Genomic DNA, 20,768 nt, shown 5'->3' with positions numbered 1-20,768 from the left:
GGTCAGAAGGGGTAGTGATATTGCATACGATCTTATAAGCCTCTGATGTGGTAAAGGCACCTTTTGGTTGATATCCCCATCGAAGAATGTCACTGCCTTCGTCATGTCTAATGCTTCTTTTCCGTAACTCCTTCTCCAGCTCCTCAGCATCCCGAAGGTTTGTGTTATTGATTAACTGATTACCCTGTTTCCATCTCCTGAATCCATGCTCCGTTTCCTGCATCCAAAACTGTCGGATCTTTTCTTGCTGCTGCTCCCGCCTATTGAATTTCGGAGATGGATTAAGAATGCGGCTGAGCTTTGGCATCTGGTTCCATGCATCTGTCCAGAATCTTGTCGTTCTGCCGTCTCTCACTTCCCAGAAACTGTGCTGCTGAATTAACTGGAAGTGCTGTTTGGCTGCATTCCAGATTAGCGAGCCTTTGTCATTGGGAGTGAACCTGATGAGCTCTTCCTGAGGTCTGTTATTGGCATATTTGGCAGTCCAGATTTTGACCCAAGGTTTTTCTGGGTTAGTGACCCATTGCCACCAAATTTTAGCGCTCATAATGGAGTTGCTATGCTCTAGGTCTCTCAGCTCAATTCCCCCTTTATCTTTGGGCGTGCAGACGGTGGTCCATTTTACAAGAGCCCATTTATGGTTAGTTGCCGAGCTGCCCCATAGGAAGCCACGCTGAAGATTCCTGATTCTTTTTAAAACCCATTTCGGCACTGCTAGGATTGAGAACAGATAAAGTGGCATTGCCTGAAGGACTGACTAAATGAGCACCACAAGACTAGCCAAATTCAAAGTTCTGTGCGTCCAAAGGTTAAGACGGGATTCGAGCTTCTCAATGAGAGTTCGCCAGGAGGAATGCTTTATGGCTAAAGCAGTGAGGGGAGCTCCAAGGTATTTGGAGGGGAGGGTAGCAGTGGGAAATCCCAGGATACGAGCAACCGCTGTCTTGATAGTTGGAGGAGTGTGAAAGAAAAAGATCTGCGATTTGGAGCTATTGACACTGGTGCCTGAAGCTTCAGAGAAATCATTGAGCAGGGCTTTGAAGCAGGAGGCTTCTTGGACAGAAGGGTAGCCAAATAGCATGGTGTCATCAACAAACTGCTGATGAGAAGTTGCAGGGGTGTTGTGAACAGAGAGGCCTTTGAGCTGATGAGAGTGGAGGGCGTGTTTGATGTGACGACCTAGACCTTCAGCCATTAGAACAAAGAGGAAGGGGGATAGGGGGTCACCTTGCCTGATTCCTCGGGATGGTTTGAAGGGGCGGGAGGGGATTCTGTTCACAAGGATGGAGAAGTGTGTGGATGTAATTAGACTCATGATCCAGCGGATCCACATAGAACAAAATCCAAAGGCCATTAGCATTTGCTGAATGTAAGTCCAGCTGAGTTTATCAAAAGCCTTAGAGAGATCCAGTTTGAGAATCATACCTGCCTGCTTTGATTGCTTGAGGGAGTGTATTATCTCGTGCGTGAGGAGTATGCCATCCATGATCTGTCTCCCTTCCACGTACCCCGACTGTTCCAGAGAGATGAGCAGAGGCAAGAGGGGCTTTAACCTGTTTGCAATAACTTTAGATATGACTTTGTAAATTACGTTGCAGAGAGCAATCGACCTATATTTGTTAGGGGTGATTGAATCCTCCTCTTTTGGGATAAGGGCAATGAAGGTAGAATTGAGAGAGGGAAGCAGCCAATGGAGAGCTCTTGATTCTTCTACAATTTGCCATACCTCCAGTTTTATCAGCTCCCAGAAGGTGTGAAAGAACGTAGTGGTGAATCCATCCGGGCCAGGGGCTTTTCCTTCCTTAAGCTGGGACATTGCCTCATCCACCTCCTGAGACATAATAGGGTGAAGGAGAAGCTCATTATGTTCCTCCGTGATGAGCTTTGGCACATTGTTGGTTATTCTTTCAATTGCAGGTCGCCTGTCTCCTTCAGGCTCTTGATGGACATGATTGAAGTGATTAAGGAATTCCTCCTCAATTTCCTCATGCTTCTCTACTTTTGCCCCCCCTTGTTTTTGAATGAATGGGATGCTGTTGTGCATGCTTCGTTGAACAATGGTTCTGTGGAAGAATTTGGTATTTCGCTGACCTTCCTTCAGCCATCTGATTCTGGATTTTTGCTTCCAATATATTTCCTCCTGCTTCCTCCTTTCCTCTAGTTGGCTGTGGATGCGTCATTCCTGTTCCAGAGTTACCTCAGTGTGCCCCTCTGTAGTTATTTTTTGCTGGAGTACCGTCAGTTCCTTGTTTAGGTCTTGTTGCGCTTTAAAGATGTTTCCAAAGGTCTCCCTATTCCAACGCTTTAGGTGATTTTTTAAAAACCTGAGCTTCTGTTGGAACTGATACATCTTGGACCCTTCTGGTGGGATGAAGGATGTCCATGTTGTTTTGACAAAGTCTTTAAACGAGGGATGCGAGAGCCAGAACTCTTCGAAGCGGAAGGGTCTTCTGGTCAGGTCGCCTGGTCTTTGCCACTGGAGGGAAATAGGCCAATGATCCGAACCTGTATGAGGAAGTATAGCAGCTGAAATGTCTCCTCCGAGATGAACCGCGTTATCTGATATGAGGAAGCGATCCAGTTTGGATGCAATTTGATGCTTACCTGCCCTGCGATTGCTCCATGTAAAAGTGCCGTTACAAAAAGGCATATCTATGAGAGAGGTATTCTGAATGAAATCCTTGAAATGGGCATTCTCTTGTTCCATTCTATTTCTCCCCCCGATCTTCTCCTCTAGCTTGGTGATCATGTTAAAATCCCCTCCAATAATCCAGAGCGGGTGCCTCCTGTTGTTGTTCAAAGCTTCTATAGTGTCGAGAAGTGCAATTTTGCTTCCTGTATCCTGCGGGAAATATACATTTGATAGGTTTCCATGAATATTCATGCCTAGAATGTGGAAGGCTGCCTGGATGAGGTGATGAGAAGCGTGAAAATCTGAAAGAGTTAACGCTTGTGTGTTCCATGCTATAGCAAGCCCTCCTTAAGCTCCAGAGGCATCCACCGCTACCGATCGACAACCTGGCCATGCTTTGGAGAGAATGCTGCCTAATGTAGAGCTGTTACATTTGGTTTCCTGGAGAAAGCATAGTTGCGGCTTTTCCATTTTAATCATGTTTTTTAACATTCTGAGTTTTCCTGGGCTATTGAGCCCCCTTAGGTTCCATGATACAAGCTTCATGGTTCAACTATTAATAGAGGGTTTATAGTACTTCGTCAATTTAGCATACCTGCCTGAGTCTACCAGGATTTTCCCAATCTCGATCGTTCGCTGAAGATCCGTTCTTCTTCCTCTCTTTTTGGTGTCTTTTGGGGGAAGGCTTCCATCCCAATGGCTTCCTGGCTGTATACCTAGTTGTTGTTGTTGATAGGCCCTTGAAATGACCACTTCCAGCTTGTTGAGTTGAGTCTCTGGTATACTGTCGTATGCTTTCTTTTTACATGCTAGTTCTAGTTCCAGAATGTCTAGGCCATTCAGATCTATGCTTTCTGGTTCTTCTTCCATCTGTTGCACTTGGCTGCTTCCTTCCATATTAATATCTGAGCTGTGAAGGGGGTCTAGCTTTCCATTGACTTCCATATCCTTGTATTTCACTGCCAACTCTTTTTGTCCTTCTTTGAGGTTTGCTGGAATGACAATGGGGGTTTGAAGTTTGGAGGGGGAAGCTGAAGGAGGGGGATAGGAGGAGGAAGAAGGAGGAGCATGGCTAGTCTCGGAGATCAGGGGTTGCTCACCAGAGGTCTGAGCAAGAATTTCAAAACTGTTCTTTGTAGCTGGGCCATGGGTATTATTTTGCTGGGGCTTATTCCCATTTGTGGGTTTTTTGTGCGCTCGCTTTCGGCTAGAGGCTTTGGTGAAGTCGTCCTGGGTTATGGTTTCTGAGGGATCAGGAGAATTGGCTTTGGCATTCAGAGGACAGTCCCTGAATAGATGCCCAAGAGCATGGCATTTTTGAAAATGAAAGGGGACATGCTCATAGTCCAGAGGTTGAATCCATTCTTCGTCACGGTGAGAGAGACTTACCGATTCTGGCAAAGCTTCGTCCAGTCGCATGAAGACGCAGATGCGGGCATAAGAAGTGTATCTGTGCATTTTTGTTTCTTCTGCCACCCTGATGTATTCCCCCAATCCATTTCCTATATCTTTGAGAATGTCCTCGTCCCAATATTCATCTGGAAGTGAGTACATTCTGATCCAGACTGGCGCCCATGTGAGATCTTCCTTATCCGGGTTAAATCTTGGTATCCATTCCCTCAAATACAGACCCGCTGAGTTAAAAAAGTAGGGCCCTGCTCCCAGAATTCTGTATTTGTCCTCAAGACAGAAGAAAATCGCAGTAAAGAAGCCTTTCGGCCCTAGCTGCAGAGTAACATCTCCTTTGGGTTTCCACTTCGCCGCAATCCATCCATATAAGGCTTTTTCTGTCGGCCAGAACCCTATAAACTTCCCAATAAGGGCATGATCCCTCATGTATTCGATTCGCTTGTCAATCTTGTGTCCTGGCAGCTCTATTCTGGGTCATTATTTAGCTATAGGCTTGCATGTAGTCGAGGAGACTTTCAGAACTTCTTCTGGTTTTTCCTCTCTATCTTGTGTGACGCTGGCTTTGTCCTTCCGACCGCCTATCTCCTTGTTCCCGTGTTGTTGCTTGTTCTCTTTGTTCATTACCTCCTTATCGACAGATCCAAAGACAAATGTTTGCTCAGGACCGTGCTGCGAGGTAGTTGCTCTGGGGGAGGGCTCTGACGCCCTCCCCTGAGGAGATTCCATTGTGCTACTCTGGAACCCTGCAACGTTGTTATGAAACAAGAGTTTTGGTCAGGCCTGTGAATCGATCTGGTACTGTGCAGTCTGCGCCGTCGAAGCTTTTATCAGAACCCTAATCGTTGCCCCCGATCCTATAATATAATATTAATAATATTATATAATAACATTACAAATTAATAACATTTTACAATAATAAATAAATATAAACTAAGCAAGTTAATAATATTTAATTTTAGAAATTAATAATAGCATACATAAATAAATGTCGTAAAAATTAATTAAACAAAATTTAATAAAATAAAAAATGAAATTAAGTAAAACATATTAATAAAAAATAATAATCTAAATACATAGTATTATTATTCGTAGAAAAAGATGATAAAATAAACCATTAAAAAATGAATTAAACAAAATTTAATAAAATAAACAATGAAATTAATTAAAACATATTAATAAAAAATAATAATCTAAATACATAGTATTATTATTCGTAGAAAAATATGATAAAATAAACAATAAGATTAAGAGTGAAATGTGAATAAAAATTATAATCGAAATAAAAATAGAAATAGAAATTAATTAATAAAAAAAAAAAATTATATTAAAAAAATTAATAATAAGAATAAATTATTATTTTTAATAATAATAAATAGTAGAATTAATTATTAACATAACTAATAATACAATATAAATTATAAAAAGAAAACCATGTCAAATGTTGCTAATTAAAAATGTAAATTATATAAAAATAATATTATTGTTGGCATTATGATACAACTGTTGTCCTTGATGGAAACTCACTCAGATGAAAGATTATAGTACAATAGGATAACATCAAAGAATTATAGATCAAACTGCAAAGAATGAAGAAAGAGAGGTATACGCAAGTTCACCTTGACCAAGTTGCTTACACACGCAGGTTCACTGAACACCAGTAGTGTATACGTACACACACACTTTTACAGAAGGAAAAGCATGTATATCTTGGAAAACTAAGTTTTTGGTCCAAGATATTTGGTCCATGGTATTTTGATCCATGGTATTGGTCCAAGGTATTTGGTCCGAGGTATTGACCCTAGGTATTTGGTACAAGGTATTGGTCTTAAGTGGTTTTGGTCCATGGTATTGAGAAAGGCCTAAAACTATATAAGGAGGAGAAAATCATTAGGCTAAGGTGTGCAAGTATTGAATATCTGATGAAGTGTGAGATCTAGTATACAGGTTATTCACTTATGGTGTTGTGCTTGATTTGAACCAAGGATGAACCTTAGCAGTTGATGAAAGATAAGATCTAATGATGAATCAGGATCTTAAGGCTTGAAATGAATTATCATTATGTCGTTTCATCATGTATAGTCTAAATCTGAATACTGACGCGTGTGTTATTCCGTAAATATTATGATCTAGGTATAACTGAAATCTGAAATAGTTGCTGAATTATAAACTAATATTTGCAGATGTATACACTGGTTGGCTTTGAGAAAAGCGCGTATACATGCAGGTTCAACACATGGAAGTAGTGTATACCTTATAAAGTGTGTTTCAGTTGTTTCTGTTTGATGTTGCAGAGTTTTGGGTTTTGGTTATTGTATTCTGGTGATAGTATTCTGAATGATCAGATTGATTGTAATGTATCGATCGGCTCTCAAAGTGATTGATTGTTTTGGGTGTGGTTGATTCAGAAAGTGATGATTGAATCTTAGTGACTGGTTAATGCAGATGTATTTCATGATTGAATTGCAGTTATGATGTTGTTGATGGATCTAGTCTGAAAATTTATGAAATGTGGTCATTGGAGGAAGAAAGAAGGTCGTAGCCTTCTGTAGGTCATCGCCTATGTACTAGTAAACATATCATCTAGTACAAGATTTACGGAGTTGTAGCTCCCTTCCAGTAGAAGCTGGAGAATGAGAGAAGGTTGTAACCTTCTACAGGTAGAAGCCTGCGTACTGGTATAAGTCTGCACCAGTAAAAGATTGTAAACATATTTTCTTATTATTAAAAGAAGATAGAGACGACAGGAGCAGGTGGTTTTCACCCACATTGGGTTTCCACCTTATATCTTGGTGTTCATGTGTGTTGCTTCTGTGTGATTCTTTATTCTACTTTTACTGCACTGTCTAATAATCTCTGATATACTGATTAAAGTTCAATGCACGATAAATTGGGTAAATCAAAAGTTCTTTGCATGTACACTGGTTGCTTTAAGTACAATCGTGTATACACACTAGTTCCCTTAGCTGAAGTAGCATATACAAATTTGTTTCGGAAACTAAATTATTGATATGATAACACTGATTCACCCCCCCAGTATTATTTCCAAAAATTATTATATTAACAATTGACAATATTAATAATAATATTATTTATTAATATGGAAAATATTATTAATATAATAAAGAAATAATATTAATACTTGAAGAAAAATAATATAAATAAAAAAAATTAAAATTTTAATATAATTAGGGAAAATAATCTTATAAAAAGTGAAAAAACCAATATAAATACAAATACTGAAGGTCGTATCCTTCTTTAGGTTGTCGACTTGGGTTTCCACCTTATATCTTGGTGTTCATGTGTGTTGCTTATGTGTGATGCTTTATTTTTCTTTTACTGCATTGTCTAATAATCTCTCATATACTGATGAAAGTTCAATGCATGATAAATTGGGTAAATCAAAAGTTCTTTGCATATACACTGGTTGCTTTAAGTACAGTCACATATACATGCTAATTCACTTAGCTGGAGTAGCGTATACAAATCTGTTTGGGAAATTAAATTATTGATCTGATAATACCGATTCAACCCCCCTCTCAGTATTATTTTCAACAATTAGTATCAGAGCAGGTCCTTCAAAAGAAGCTTGATCGCTTGAAGGGAGATCCATCATCATGAGTAATGAAGAAAGCATGGGATCCATCAGACCACCAATCTTTGATGGAAGCAACTTTGTTGATTGGAAGATAAGAACAACAACCTATCTACAATCACTTGGAACGGATGTCTGGGAAATCGTGGAAGGAGGATATACATTTCCATTAGCAATTCCCACAGATACGGCAGGTAAAAATCAATATGAAACCAATGCCGGGGCTATAAATACATTATTGGGAAGTCTGTCACAATCAGAGTTTGTCAAAGTTATGAAGCTCAAATCAGCCAAAGAAATATGGGACAAAATCGTTCTAAGCTATGAAGGAGACTCTCAGGTGAAATGTGCTAAACTGCAAACTCTCAGAATTCAATATAAAACTCTTAAGATGCACAATGATGAAAGTATAGCTAGTTACTTCTTACTTATAGATGAGATTGTTAATTGTATGAAGAATCTAGGTGAAGAGATAAAGGAAGTCACCTTAGTTGAGAAAGTTTTAATATCCTTGTCTGCTAAATTTGAATCAAAAGTATCTTCCATAGAATAAAAACAAGATCTATAGACTATCACTATGACACAGCTTCATGAAACCTTAACTGCCTTTGAGATGAGAAAAGGAGGCCCATCAGATATGAGAGAAGCCACATTTAAAGCTTTAGCAAAAGGAAAGGAAGAAATCAATGAATCAGGACATAATTCAGAAGAAGAAGATGAAGTAAACTTTGTCAAGAAGCTTCAATGAGGCTCCGAAGATTTAGAGGTAAACTACCCTTCAAATGTTTTTCCTGTGGTAGAGTCGGTCATTATGTTGTCAAAAGACCTCACAAAGATAAATATGATAAAGGGAAGGAATCTGAAAAATGGAATAGAAAATAAAGTGTAAGTAAAAGGAGTTACTATACTGATGAATATAGCGATGGTTTATCAAATAGTGATGAAGATGAAAATAGTAATGATTGTAGACTTCTAATGGCCTATGATGATGATAATTTTTGGGATGCTTTAGAAGAAGATGACCTTCATGAAGAAATATCTAAACTCAAAATCTCTTTAGAAGAAAAAAATATGATTATAGATACCTTGACATACCAACTCGCTGAAAGAGAAAAACACAATAAAAAACTAGAATGTGAAATTGTGGGTCTAAGAAAGGATCTTGAGAAAACAAAATATCTCAATCTTAGATTTGCTAAAGGATCAGAAACCTTAAATGAAATTATCAAAGTGCAGTGCTCTCCTATGATAAAGACAGGTCTTGGATATACTGAAGAAGCACCTCAATCACGGAAGTCGTCAACCTCCACTAAAAGCTATCTTGATGCAACAAAGAATAGTGAATAGTATGACAATCATCAGCAAAGGCATAAAGCAGATCAGTAGGTAAATCAAGCTCAATTTGGTTCAAGGATAAATAGAAGCTAGAACCAACCTCAGGTAAGTCATACTCAATTTTCTTCAAAGATGAATATCAATAGAAACTACAATCACCAGGTCAGTAGATTCGATAATCACAACAACTTCTTCAATGGTCAATGTTTCTCATGTCATAATTTTGGACACAAAGCTACTCAATGTGTTGCTTACAAAACCATCATGACTAGAGAAGCAAAAAATCAAAGGAATGTGATAGTGATCAAGAAATGTCCATATAATAACTTTTATCTTCTTGAAAATGAAATAGAATGCTCAATCTGTAACAACTTTAGCCATGAAGAATCTGAATGCAGGAGCAAATTTCAGAAAACATCTCAAAAGGAGAAAACTCCATTAAATTCAAAAATATGGAGAAGGAAAGAACCTCAAACAGAAATATGTTGTATAGACTTGTATGAAGAAGGACATGAAAATCACTGATATATCAACAGTGGATGGTCAAAACACATGACTGGTGACAAAGAAAAACTTCACTCATATAATGTCTTAGAAAAAGAAAATAATGCCTTATTTGGAAATGAAACTCTTGCTGTCATAAAAGGTAAAGGCTCTGTTTTCTTGAAAAAAAAGGTTAAATCTGGGAATGTTATATATGTAGACGGTCTAAAGCATAACTATTGAGTGTCAGTCAAATGTGTGATCAAGGAAATGAAGAGGTGTTTCAATCAAACAGATGCGTTGTTCATGAGCTTGATATAGGAGAACTCCAAACAACTTATACATACTCAAGGGAGGACAAACATAGTGTTATCTAAGCAAAAATGATGAAAACTCACTATGGCATACAAGATTGGCACATCTAAGCTTTTCTCAAATAAGAAAAGCATGCAGATTGCAGGCTATTCGTGATCTTCTAGATATCAGCATTCCTGAAAATACAATATGCAAACCATGTCAATTCGGTAAGAAGGGTCAGCTAGTAAGCCTCTTGAACCTGTTCATACTGATTTATGTGGAAAATCAAGGAAAAAGTCACCTCGTGGAGAAGAATACTTTATTTTGTTCATTCATGATTTTTCCATAAAGTGTTGGATAGGTATCCTAAAGCATAAAGATGAAGCATTTGAAAAGTTCAAAGCCTTCAAAGCTTTGGTTGAAAATGAATCAGATCACAAAATCAAATGCCTTAGATCTGATCGAGGAGGGGAATTTACCTTAGATGAATTCTTTGACTTTTGTTAACAAATGGAATAAAAAGGGAGTTCTCCACCGCAAGGACTCCTCAGCAAAATGGAGTGGTAGAAAAAATGAACACAACTGTTCAACAAATGGCTCAAGTTAGGGTAGATGAATCCAGAACTCCTGCAACCTTCTGGGGTGAAGCTACATTCACCACCGTAGCTATTCTCAACCAAGCAAATGTTCGGGTAAACAACACTCAAACTCCACATGAACTTTGGTATCGTAAGACTCCTACGGTAAGATAATTTAAAGTTTTTGGAAGCAAATGTTATATCAAAAGGACTAATGAAAAACTTGGTAATTTTGAGCCCAGAGTAGATGGAGGTATTCTTCTTGCTTACTCTTCCCGAAGTAAAGGATATAAATGTTATAATAAAAGACTTGGGAAAATTGTTGAAAGTATTGATGTTGTAGTTGATGAAGTATGCAAAAATCCAGAACAAATAAAAACTGAATATGATGACAATGAAGAAGATGAGGATTATTTTCCCACATCAAATCAAAATGATTCTGAAGAAGAAACAAATGAAGTAACAAAAGAAGAGATAACGGTAGAAGAAAAGACTCCATCCAGGTATGTTCACAAAACTCATCCAGAAACTCAAATTTTAGGGGGAAAAGAGGCAGGTGTACATAAAAGAAGAACTATCACAGAAACCTCAAGCTATCTACCATTACTATCCTCCACCGAACCTCAAAATGTAAATGAAGCATGCAAATTTGAATGTTGGATCAAGGCCACGAATGAAGAAATTGAGCAAATTGAAAAGAATAATACTTCGGAATTAGTTCCTAGACCTCATGTTAAACATATCATAGGAACTAAATGGATATTCAAAAACAAGTTTGTTGTAGGGAAAAGTATCCGATTCGGATGACCCTATCCCACTCTAAGGGTGATAGTACCTCAGCAACAACTGTAAACAAAACTACTTAAGGTTTACTTCTTTATGAAAGCAAGAGAGAATGAAGAAATGCACTAACCGTTGCCTTGCGCTTAATATTTGCTCCAATCTCTTCTCTTTGCTGCTTGCTCCTAGCTCTTTGCTCTTTTGCTGGCCCAGCTACAATGAGATCCTGCAAAATAACAAAGAAGGAAACTACAAGAAGCATGCATCCATAACTGATTCAAGGATTAGCATAAATCAAATATACAATCATCACAATACACCATTGAAACAAATGCATATAGAAGAACCTCAATAGCTTTTATTAATGGAAGAAGTAAAGTTCTGAGAAGGTTACAACCATTGAAGGCCCCAATCCAGCAACACCTCCCAGCAGAAAGAATTTCTCCTCTTCACCTCCTTCAAGCAATCACCCAATAGTTCTATAGTGAAACCAACAGCATATCATTACTTTGCACAAAATTCCAGCCTCCTGAGCTCATAGGAGAGAGCTCAATATATAGATGAATTGAGAAAGGATGAGTCAGCTTGCAACTGATGTGTAGCTGCCTTGTGTCCTCTCTCTCTTCAGTTGATCTTCAGTTCTTGAATCCACTTGGAGAACTTTGCTTCCACTTGGAGAAACAGAGCCTCTGACTCATCACAAGGCGAAATCCCTGATCCAAGTGTCATTTTTGGAAGATTCCAGAGCAATGACTCAGTGTGCCACTTGTCCCATCTCGCTCAACGCAGGTGGCCTTTGTTCTACCTGCTTTGCAACGCAGGTACACCATGGAGGAGTTGAGTTTCAGTGCAGAAGCCTAGTGGAGCGCCTGCTTTGATTTCAGGATTGCTTGTTTTTGAGTGTTTTCAGGTGGAGAACTGATCTGAGAGCTGTTGGTTTGCTGACCTTGTTCCTCTAGGGGTAGGAACATCATGTTTAGGGACTTTGGATCCCTTGGATTATTGACAATTCATGCCTGATGCTGCAAGGCACAAAATTGTCTATAACAAAGTTGAATGAAAATGGAGAAGTTATTAGGAACAAGGCCAAACTTGTTTGTAAAGGGTATGCTCAACAAGAAGGTATAGATTTTGAAGAAACTTTTGCACCTATTTCTAGACTTGAAGCCATAAGGATGTTTCTTGCTCTTTCTAGCTTTCAGAAATTCACAGTATACCAAATGGATGTAAAATATGCTTTCCTTAATGGAGATTTAGAAGAAGAAGTCTATATTGAACAACCAGAAGGATTCATTCTTAGAAATGATGAAAAACTTGTATGTAGACTCATAAAGGCTTTTTATGGTCTAAAACACGCTCCAAGGGCCTGGTATTACAGCCTTGACAAATATCTACAACAAGAGGGTTTTTCAAAAGGGTCAGCAAAAATCAATCTATATACAATGATTGACACTGATAAATTGCTAATAATTGTTTTTTACGTTGATGATATCATTTTTGGTAGCAATGAAGAATCCATGAGTCAGAATTTTGGTTCAGTAATGCAACAAGAATTTTAAATGTCCTTGCTTGGTGAACTTACCTATTTTCTTGGTCTACAAGTTCAACAAAATAAAGATGCTATTTTTCTTTCACCAACCAAATATCTCAAACAGATCTTGAAAAATTATGGCATGGAAGATTCTAAACCGGTATGTAGCCCAATGCTAATAGGATGAAATCTCAGCTCAAATGATGAATTAGCAGCAGTACATCAACCAACTTATAGATCCATGATTGGCAATCTACTTTATCTAATAGGTGCCTGACCTGACATCATGCATGCAGTAGGAATAGTTGGAAGATTCCAAGCGAATCCAAAGGAATCACACCTTCAGGCAGTCAAAATTATTTTCAAATATCTTCAAGGAACACAGAAATTTGGTTTATGGTATCCTAGAGATACAGATCTTACTCTTCATGCATATACAGATGCAGATTGCACAGGAAGTGTTGATGACAGAAAAATCACTAGTGGTGGTGCATTCTATATGGGTTCTAGTTTAGTGGCTTGGTTCAACAAGAAAAAAAGTTCAATTGCATTATCTACAGCTGAAGCAGAATATGTGGTTGTTGCATCTTGCTACAAACAACTACTTTGTATGATGCAAACATTGCGACACATTCACAACACATTCACTCCACCCATCTCCATCCTATGTGATAATACAAGTGCCATCAATATCTCAAAGAATGTAGTCATGCACTCCAAGACCAAGCACATACCCATCAAATACCATTTTCTACGTGAACACGTTCTTGAACAAAAGGTCAAATTGGAATATGTTCCCTCCAAAGAACAAGTTGGTGATATATTCACTAAACCACTGCCCAGAGAGACATTTGAATATCTCAGACAAAAGCTGGGAGTAGTTACTACACCATCCTGTTATTAAATCAAACTTTTCAGAAAAAAGGTGATTATACGCGAGTTTCCTAAAGTGAAGTCACGTACACACGCAGGTTTCTATGGTTCAAGGAGTGTATATGTTTTTTAGGCAAGAAAAATAGTGGGATGGGCTCTGATATGGGTGCTCTGACTGATATTGAGGATATGCTCTATTCATTAATTTTATCTGACTAACAAAGATGCCTTGATCTTTGACCTGTTAACAACACAGGTAGCACCGATTCAGGGGAGCATTAGCTTTCACGTACACTCAACATTGTTGGCATTATGGTTGCTGAGTCCAGTTATGGCTTCAAATATTTATACCATTGGCTGCTCAATCCATGTAAAAGCCTAGGGTGTGATATGTCTTCTCATACATTTGAATGGGTCCTCTTGGACAAACGATGTAATTTATATCCCCACTTTACATGGGATGGATGATGTAATATTTCTTGTTTTTGTCATGTATAAATAATTGGTATATCCCCACTTGGTTGGGTGGATGAGTCAAATTTGGTATATCCCCACTTGGTTGGGAGATGGATGTATGTATGAGTGATTGGTCATAGGAGGGTCATTGGTGATGTATGTATAGAGCCATGTTATTCTTTTAGAAAATCTTTTTTTAGAATTTGCTTGTGCTCAGGGGGAGAATGGACTCAATCATGGAAGCTCAATCAGTACATTTTAGCATATCAAAGAATTCAACATGTACTCAGGGCGAGCATGACCCTTTGCCCTTGATGTCAAAGGGGCAGAGTGACTTGGTGTTGTGGTTGCCATCAAGTCCAAAGGGGGATATTGTTGGCATTATGATACAGGTGTTTTCCTTGATGGAAACTCACTCAGATGAAAGATCATAGTGCAACAGGTTAACAACAAAGAATTATAGATCAGACTACAAAGAATGAAGAAAGAGAGGTATATGCAGGTTCACCTTGACCAAGATGCGTATACACGTAGGTTCACTGAACACAAGTAGTGTATACGTACACATGCACTTTCACAAAAGGGAAAGCATGTATATATTGGAAAACTAAGTTTTTGGTCTGAGCTATTTGGTCTGTGGTATTTTGATCCATGGTATTGGTCCAAGGTATTTGGTCCGTGGTATTGACCCTAGTTATTTGTTCCAAGGTATTGGTCCTAAGTGGTTTTGGTCTATGGTATTGAGAAAGGCCTAAAACTATATAAGGAGGAGAAGTTCATTATGCCAAGGTGTGCAAGTATCGAATATCTAATGATGTGTGAGATCTAGTATGCAGGTTATTGACATATGGTGTTGTGCTTGATCTGAAACAAGGACGAACCTTAGTGGTTGATGAAGGATAAGATCTAATGATGGATCAGGATCTTAAGGCTTGAAATGAATTATCATTATGTGGTTTGATCATGTATAGTCTAGATCTAAATACTGATGCATGTGTTATTCTATAAACATTATGATTTACGCATAACTAAAATCTAGAATAGCTACAGAATTATGAATTAATATTTTTAGATGTATACGCTAGTTGGCTTAGAGAAAAGTGCGTATACATGTAGGTTCGATACATGGAAGTAGTGTATACCTTATAAATTATGTTTAAGTTGTTTCTATTTGATGTTGTAGAATTATGGGTTCTGGTTACTGTATTCTGGTGACAGTATTCTGAATGATCAAATTGATTGTAATGTATCGATGGCTTGTCAAAGTGATTGATTGATTCGGTTGTGATTGATTCAGAAAGTGATGATTGAGTCTCAGTGATTGGTTGATGCAGATTTATTTGATGATTGAATTGTAGTTATGATGTTTTTGATGGATCCAGTCTGAAAATTTATGAAACATGGTCCTTGGAGGAAGAAAGAAGTTCATAGCCTTCTATAGGTTGTCGCATACATACTAGTAAACATATCAGCTAGTATAAGAGTTAGGGGGTTGTAGTTCCCTTCCACTAGAAGCTGGAGAGTAAGAGAAGGTTGTAACCTTCTGTAGGTAGAAGCCTGCGTACTGGTATAATTTTTCACCAGTACAAGATTGTAAGCATATTTCCTTATTATTAAAAGAAGAGAAAGACAACAGTAGCAGGTGGTTTTCACCCACATTGGGTTTCCACCTGATATCTTGGTGTTCACGTGTGTTGCTTATGTGTGATGCTCTATTATGATTTTACTACACTGTATAATAATCTCTGATAAACTAATTAAAGTAATGCATGATAAATTGGGTAAATCAAAAGTTCTCTGTATATACGCTGGTTTCCTTAAGTACAGTCGCGTATACATGCTAGTTCACTTAGCTGAAGTAGCGTATACAAATTTGTTTGGGAAATTAAATTATTGATCTAATAATACTGATTCACCACCCCTCTCAGTATTATTTCCAACAATTATTATATTAACAATTGATAATATTGATAATAATACTATTTATTAATATGGAAAATATTATTAATATAATAAAAAAATAATATTAATACTTGAAGAAAAATAATATATATAAAAAAAAATTAATATAATTAGGGAAAATAATCTTAGAGAAAAAAAAAAAAACCAATATAAATACAAATACTGAAGAGTAAGTATAACCATAGGAAAGAGTGAGGGCTTTACTCTCTAGGACATTAATCGGATCATCATCTCTGAAGGTTTTATAGAGGAACGGAAAATTCACACTGACACTCTTCAGAACGAATGGGAAGATCAGTGAATGGAAGAGGAGATTTTCTAGAGACATAAATTGAGGGTGCAGTGGATTAGAGAAGGAGAAAGAAACACAAAGTTTTTTCATAGATCAACCTTGGATCAAAGATCTCATAACAAAATTTCAAAACTTAAAGATTCCCAAGGGAAAGAGCTCGTCTATCACAAATAAATGGAATTTGTCCTAGTTCAACACTTCCTTAGCATGGTAGAGGAGCTTCTAGTCGACAGAACTTGGTTCATTAACAAATTCACAAAGTTCATTCCTAACCTTGTAACTAGGGAAGACAACCACAACCTTAACAGGCCAGTGTCTAGAGAGGAGGTTAGTAAAGTTACCAATGAGATGCAAAATGGGAAAGCTCCTGGTCCTGATGGTTTCAATGTGGACTTCCTCAAATCTTGCTAGAAAATAGTAAAACGAGATATCCTTGATGTTGTGGAAGACTCTAGAAGATCCAAAACTATTTTGAAAGCTCTTAATGCCTCTTTCATAGTTTTGATTCCAAATCAGGAAAAAGTTATTACACCGGAGAGACTCAGACCCATAGCCTTATGTAATGTGGTGTACAAATTTATTTCCAAAGTGATTTCTAATATACTTAAGCCTCTTCTTCCTGCTCTCGTCTCAGAGGAGCAAACTAGATTTGTTCAAGGAAGACAAATTCTTAACAACATCATACAAGATCACGAGGTGGTACACTCTCTTAAGAGCAATAAGAAAGATGGTATGATCATGCAACTAGACCTAGAGAAAGCTTATAATAAGTTAAGTTGGTCTTACATCAGGGCAGTGCTAAGAGCTTATGGTTTCAACCACAACTGGATAAGAGGATCCGCTCTCCCCCTTCCTCTTTGTTCTCATGATGGAAGGGCTCGGCAGAACAATCAAAATGGAAAATGATGAAGGAGGAATCCAGGATCTCAAGCTTACCCCAGAGGGTTTTTCTTCTACTCACCAAGAATTTGTTGGTGACACAATGCTACAGGGCATTCCTACGGTCAAGGAAGCCAGAGATTTGAAACAAATCCTGAATGACTTTGCTTTGGTCGTTGGTACAGAGGTAAGCTTAGACAAATCAAAGGTGTTTTTTTCCAACACTGACATTGCTATTCAGAGGAACCTCACCAGAATTCTCAGGTTTTAAAGGAATCAGTTACCTCCCAATTACCTTGGAATGTCTCTTACTAACAAACCTTTGAGCAAGGGAGTGTGGGAGCGAGTAACTAATAAACTTCATGATAAATTAAGGAAGTGGACCTACAGGTCTTTGAATTTCGCGAGGCATCTTGTGCTTACAAAGGCTATCCTACAGGCTATACCCATTTTCATGTTTTCAGCTCTTCCTGCTCCCAAAGGAGTTATGCAACAAATCAGGAGTATTCAACGAGATTTTCTTTGGGGCAAAGGGGAAGAGAAAAAGATGTGGGCTTTGGTAGCTTGGGACAAGCTCTGCAAACCTAAGGCCCATGGTGGTTTTGGGTATCATGACCCTAAAACCCTCAATAGAGTTTCAAGAGCCAAACTTTGGTGGAGGTGGCTCCAGGAATCAACAACCCCTTAGGTCAAGCTTTAGAAACAGAAATATGCAAATAATTGGTAGGAGAGGGATCATATCTGAATGTCAGGGCTCATCAAGGGCTCCCACATTTCGAACCTTGCTTGGGAGAATAGAGCCATTGTCCAGCAGCATAGTTTTTGGGATATTCGAGCTGGGAACATTGCACGGTTTTGGGAGGATAACTGGCAACAAGAACTAAATTTTCATAGAAAAGAACTAACCGCTCTCAAAAATGACACTGACAACAAAAGTTTACTTATTGTAAGTGAATTCTGGGATCAGGTAAGGGAAAATGGCAAATGGAGAATGTGGAAGGATCTTGGTTATAGTGAAGAGAGTCCTTTGAACACCCAGGCGGATTCCCTTTCTCTTGACCTGGATCAAAGGAAGATTTTGGTGTCATCCTTGTCTAACAAACTGAGATGGGGTCAAAACACCAAAGGCACCTTTAACCTCAAAGAGGTTGAACACATGGCCCAAGGTTTTGATTATCGAAGCCCTGATCAGGTTTAGAATGACCTTTGGGAGAACTCGTAATGGATGAAAATCAAGTAGTTTATGTTGTTGGTTCACCAAAAGAAAATTCTCACATGGGAGAATCTTCTGAAAAGTGGATTTTTTGGCCCATCCAAATGCCATCTATGTGGCTTATAGGAGGAGATGATGTAACATTTACTAAACCTCTACCCCTTCACCTCGACCTTGCAGGATTGGGCAGCCTTAGTCTTCAGGAAAACTTACAGGGACATACTCAGTGTTGGTTGCGTGGGGCTTGACCCAGGTTCATAAGCGATTTAGCCAAGAAAATCCTGGTACTACTAGCCCTTTCGGCAATAGTTCGTGGAGCGTAGACTTAGGTCTCATCCAAAGTAGTATGGGAGGGTGCTAGAACCAGGTTTCCGCACCCTGCGAATGTTTGATATGGGGCCATAGGGACACGATTCAACCTTCGCGCTTACTGGGCTACGTGCACCAGTGAACCCCTTGCGTCCTTCGTGCAGCTCTAGCCGCAGTGCATCCCATGTTAATTACCCAAGTCTTCCTTAATTAGGTTCCATTCGCTAATTACTTATAAGGTTTTCATATGTAAGAATTCATACCAATGTTTATCAAGTGTGCGCATATAAGTAAATAGATACAATTAACGCATAACATCAAAATACAAATCCATGAAATAGATGCACAATTTGCTAAATCAAACTTATCTTTATTAATAATCCTTTTCAATTTCAGTTCAATACAGACCTGACTCAGCCCTGCGCACTCAGCTGCAGGGGTCCGTGCACTCAACTGCGGACTCTACTAGGCCTCTACGCACTCAGTTGCAGAGCCTCTTCCTACTACTACGACCCAATACAGTTTATATCCACTTCTACCCTCTAACCATGCGTTCACATCTATATACCACTTGCTTTTCTCCAAAAACTACTTTTACACTTAGAGCCTCCCTCTATTTATACAATCCCATGGTCCGTGGACCATGGGTAGACCAACACATCTTTATATTATTTTACAATTCTTAAGGCGGAAAACCCTATGAGTCATCCTAGACTTTCACACTCTGTGCCCATACTTCGCAAGGTCTTTACATTACATTGACCAAAATTCGGGCTTTAAGCCCCAAAAACATGTTGTGGGGGGATCTGCTACCCAACAGGACCCCAACACAATCATTGTGACTCGTCCCGAGTCACTGTGCGACAATCCTGGCATGGAGCCCTTCCAACTGTGTCTGGGCTGCACGAAGGCCCGCAGCGCACTACTCTGCCATCTGCTAGATCTGCTCTACCCGCTCGGCTAAATGCTCACTCTCAGGGTCAAATCCCTGTCTTAAAGCATGCATCACTTTCATCTATGTGAGTTTTCCTTCGATGTCGGCCATGATGAGGAAGGCCTCATCAATCCAAAGCTGGACCAATGTTTTAAGCACTGCCTCTTTTTGGCACGTGGCATCCACTTGTTCCTTCAATGCCTTCACCTGTTGGGTCAAGACCACTCTCTGCGCCAACCTGCGCACACTATCATATTGCATTTGAACCTCCGTGCCTCTAATTCAAACCGCTATATGTTGGGGTCCTTCTGTAGGGAAGTGAGGACCCTGAAGGATTCTTCCAACATCATTGTACAGGTATGCACTTCCTGTCCTATTTCCTCCAGCACCTTTTGGATAGTGTCAGCGCACTATTGCTGAACTTTCGGGGGCATGGATGACTGTGCCATTAATCATAGTTTAGCAATCTGAAGGTTGAGGTCCAGCTGGATCCTCGTTGCTTCCTCCTTTGCCTCGCAGAATCCACTGGCCAATTTATGAATCCGCACTCCTATTGGTAGTTCTGTCGCAATTTCTACCTTTGGGACGTGGCGACATGCTTCCTCTACTATATGCTCCAGCTGCTGATTCTGTGCTAATGCTTCATCACGTTGTAGGCTAAGCTGCTCAATGTTGATTTGTTGTTCACTGAGTATTTTCTCTGCGCGTCCTTCCTTAGCGCGGAGTTCTGCTATCACTCCATCCTGCAACTGGTATAATATATCACGCGGAAGGGTGGCCAAGCTTAGGCCAAGTCCCTTGATCCGGCCTACTGTAGCTCTATCCTCCATGCTGTCTGTTGTCACTGCTTCTTCCAGCAATACGATGGTGTTAGCCATTTTGGCCCGCAACATCTGCTCTATTGCCAATGTACCCATGGCACCATAGGAGGCTACCATTCCTTCTATTGGGAGCTGCACCTGAAGTTCCTGTAGTTGCGCCCTGAGGGCCCCCAACACATTTTTCTACTTTGTCACTTCTTCCTGGAGCGCTTCCTTGGTGACCTCGCGAATTATGTCGTCGATGTCATATAGGTCACCCTCTGTTAGTGTAATGGGTTCACCATCTAGTTTGCAAGCCTTGGTCTTTTTCGTGGACCCATTTTTTCTATACCACGCGGCTGTTTCACTTGTTTAGGTGTTATGCTTCGGTCTGCACCTTCCGCCGTGTCAT

The 20,768-nt window shown here is 39.1% G+C and overlaps 1 protein-coding gene across 1 annotated transcript; it reads right to left on the bottom strand.

The window, feature by feature from the left end:
• Positions 1–757: 757 nt before the first annotated feature.
• LOC149256519 (uncharacterized) lies at positions 758–20,494 on the bottom strand. The gene is made up of 7 exons (XM_089455392.1): positions 20,083–20,494; positions 4,556–4,785; positions 3,242–4,441; positions 2,325–2,842; positions 1,727–2,165; positions 1,426–1,553; positions 758–1,271 (listed from the first exon to the last, which is right to left on the bottom strand). The coding sequence occupies exons 1-7, from the start codon at positions 20,492–20,494 to the stop codon at positions 758–760; spliced, it is 3,441 nt and encodes a 1,146-aa protein (XP_089311518.1).
• Positions 20,495–20,768: the final 274 nt, after the last annotated feature.

This window comes from Pinus tabuliformis, chromosome 7 (genome assembly GCF_031772625.1).
Source record: "Pinus tabuliformis cultivar Carrire ecotype Pingquan chromosome 7, CPIR1, whole genome shotgun sequence".
In the NCBI taxonomy this organism is placed as follows: Eukaryota; Viridiplantae; Streptophyta; class Pinopsida; order Pinales; family Pinaceae; genus Pinus; species Pinus tabuliformis.
This window is presented reverse-complemented; position numbering and strand designations above follow the sequence as displayed.

What these genes read in the sequence shown, in the direction of transcription:
- LOC149256519 (XM_089455392.1), bottom strand. Translation starts at nt 20,494, where the DNA reads ATGGTAGCCTCCTATGGTGCCATGGGTACATTGGCAATAGAGCAGATG. An exon ending in AACCAGAAGAAGTTCTGAAA is followed by an intron (nt 4,442 to 4,555) that starts GTCTCCTCGACT and finishes CTTATTGGGAAG; the next exon opens with TTTATAGGGTTCTGGCCGAC. An exon ending in CAGTTCCAACAGAAGCTCAG is followed by an intron (nt 2,166 to 2,324) that starts GTTTTTAAAAAA and finishes ACGCATCCACAG; the next exon opens with CCAACTAGAGGAAAGGAGGA.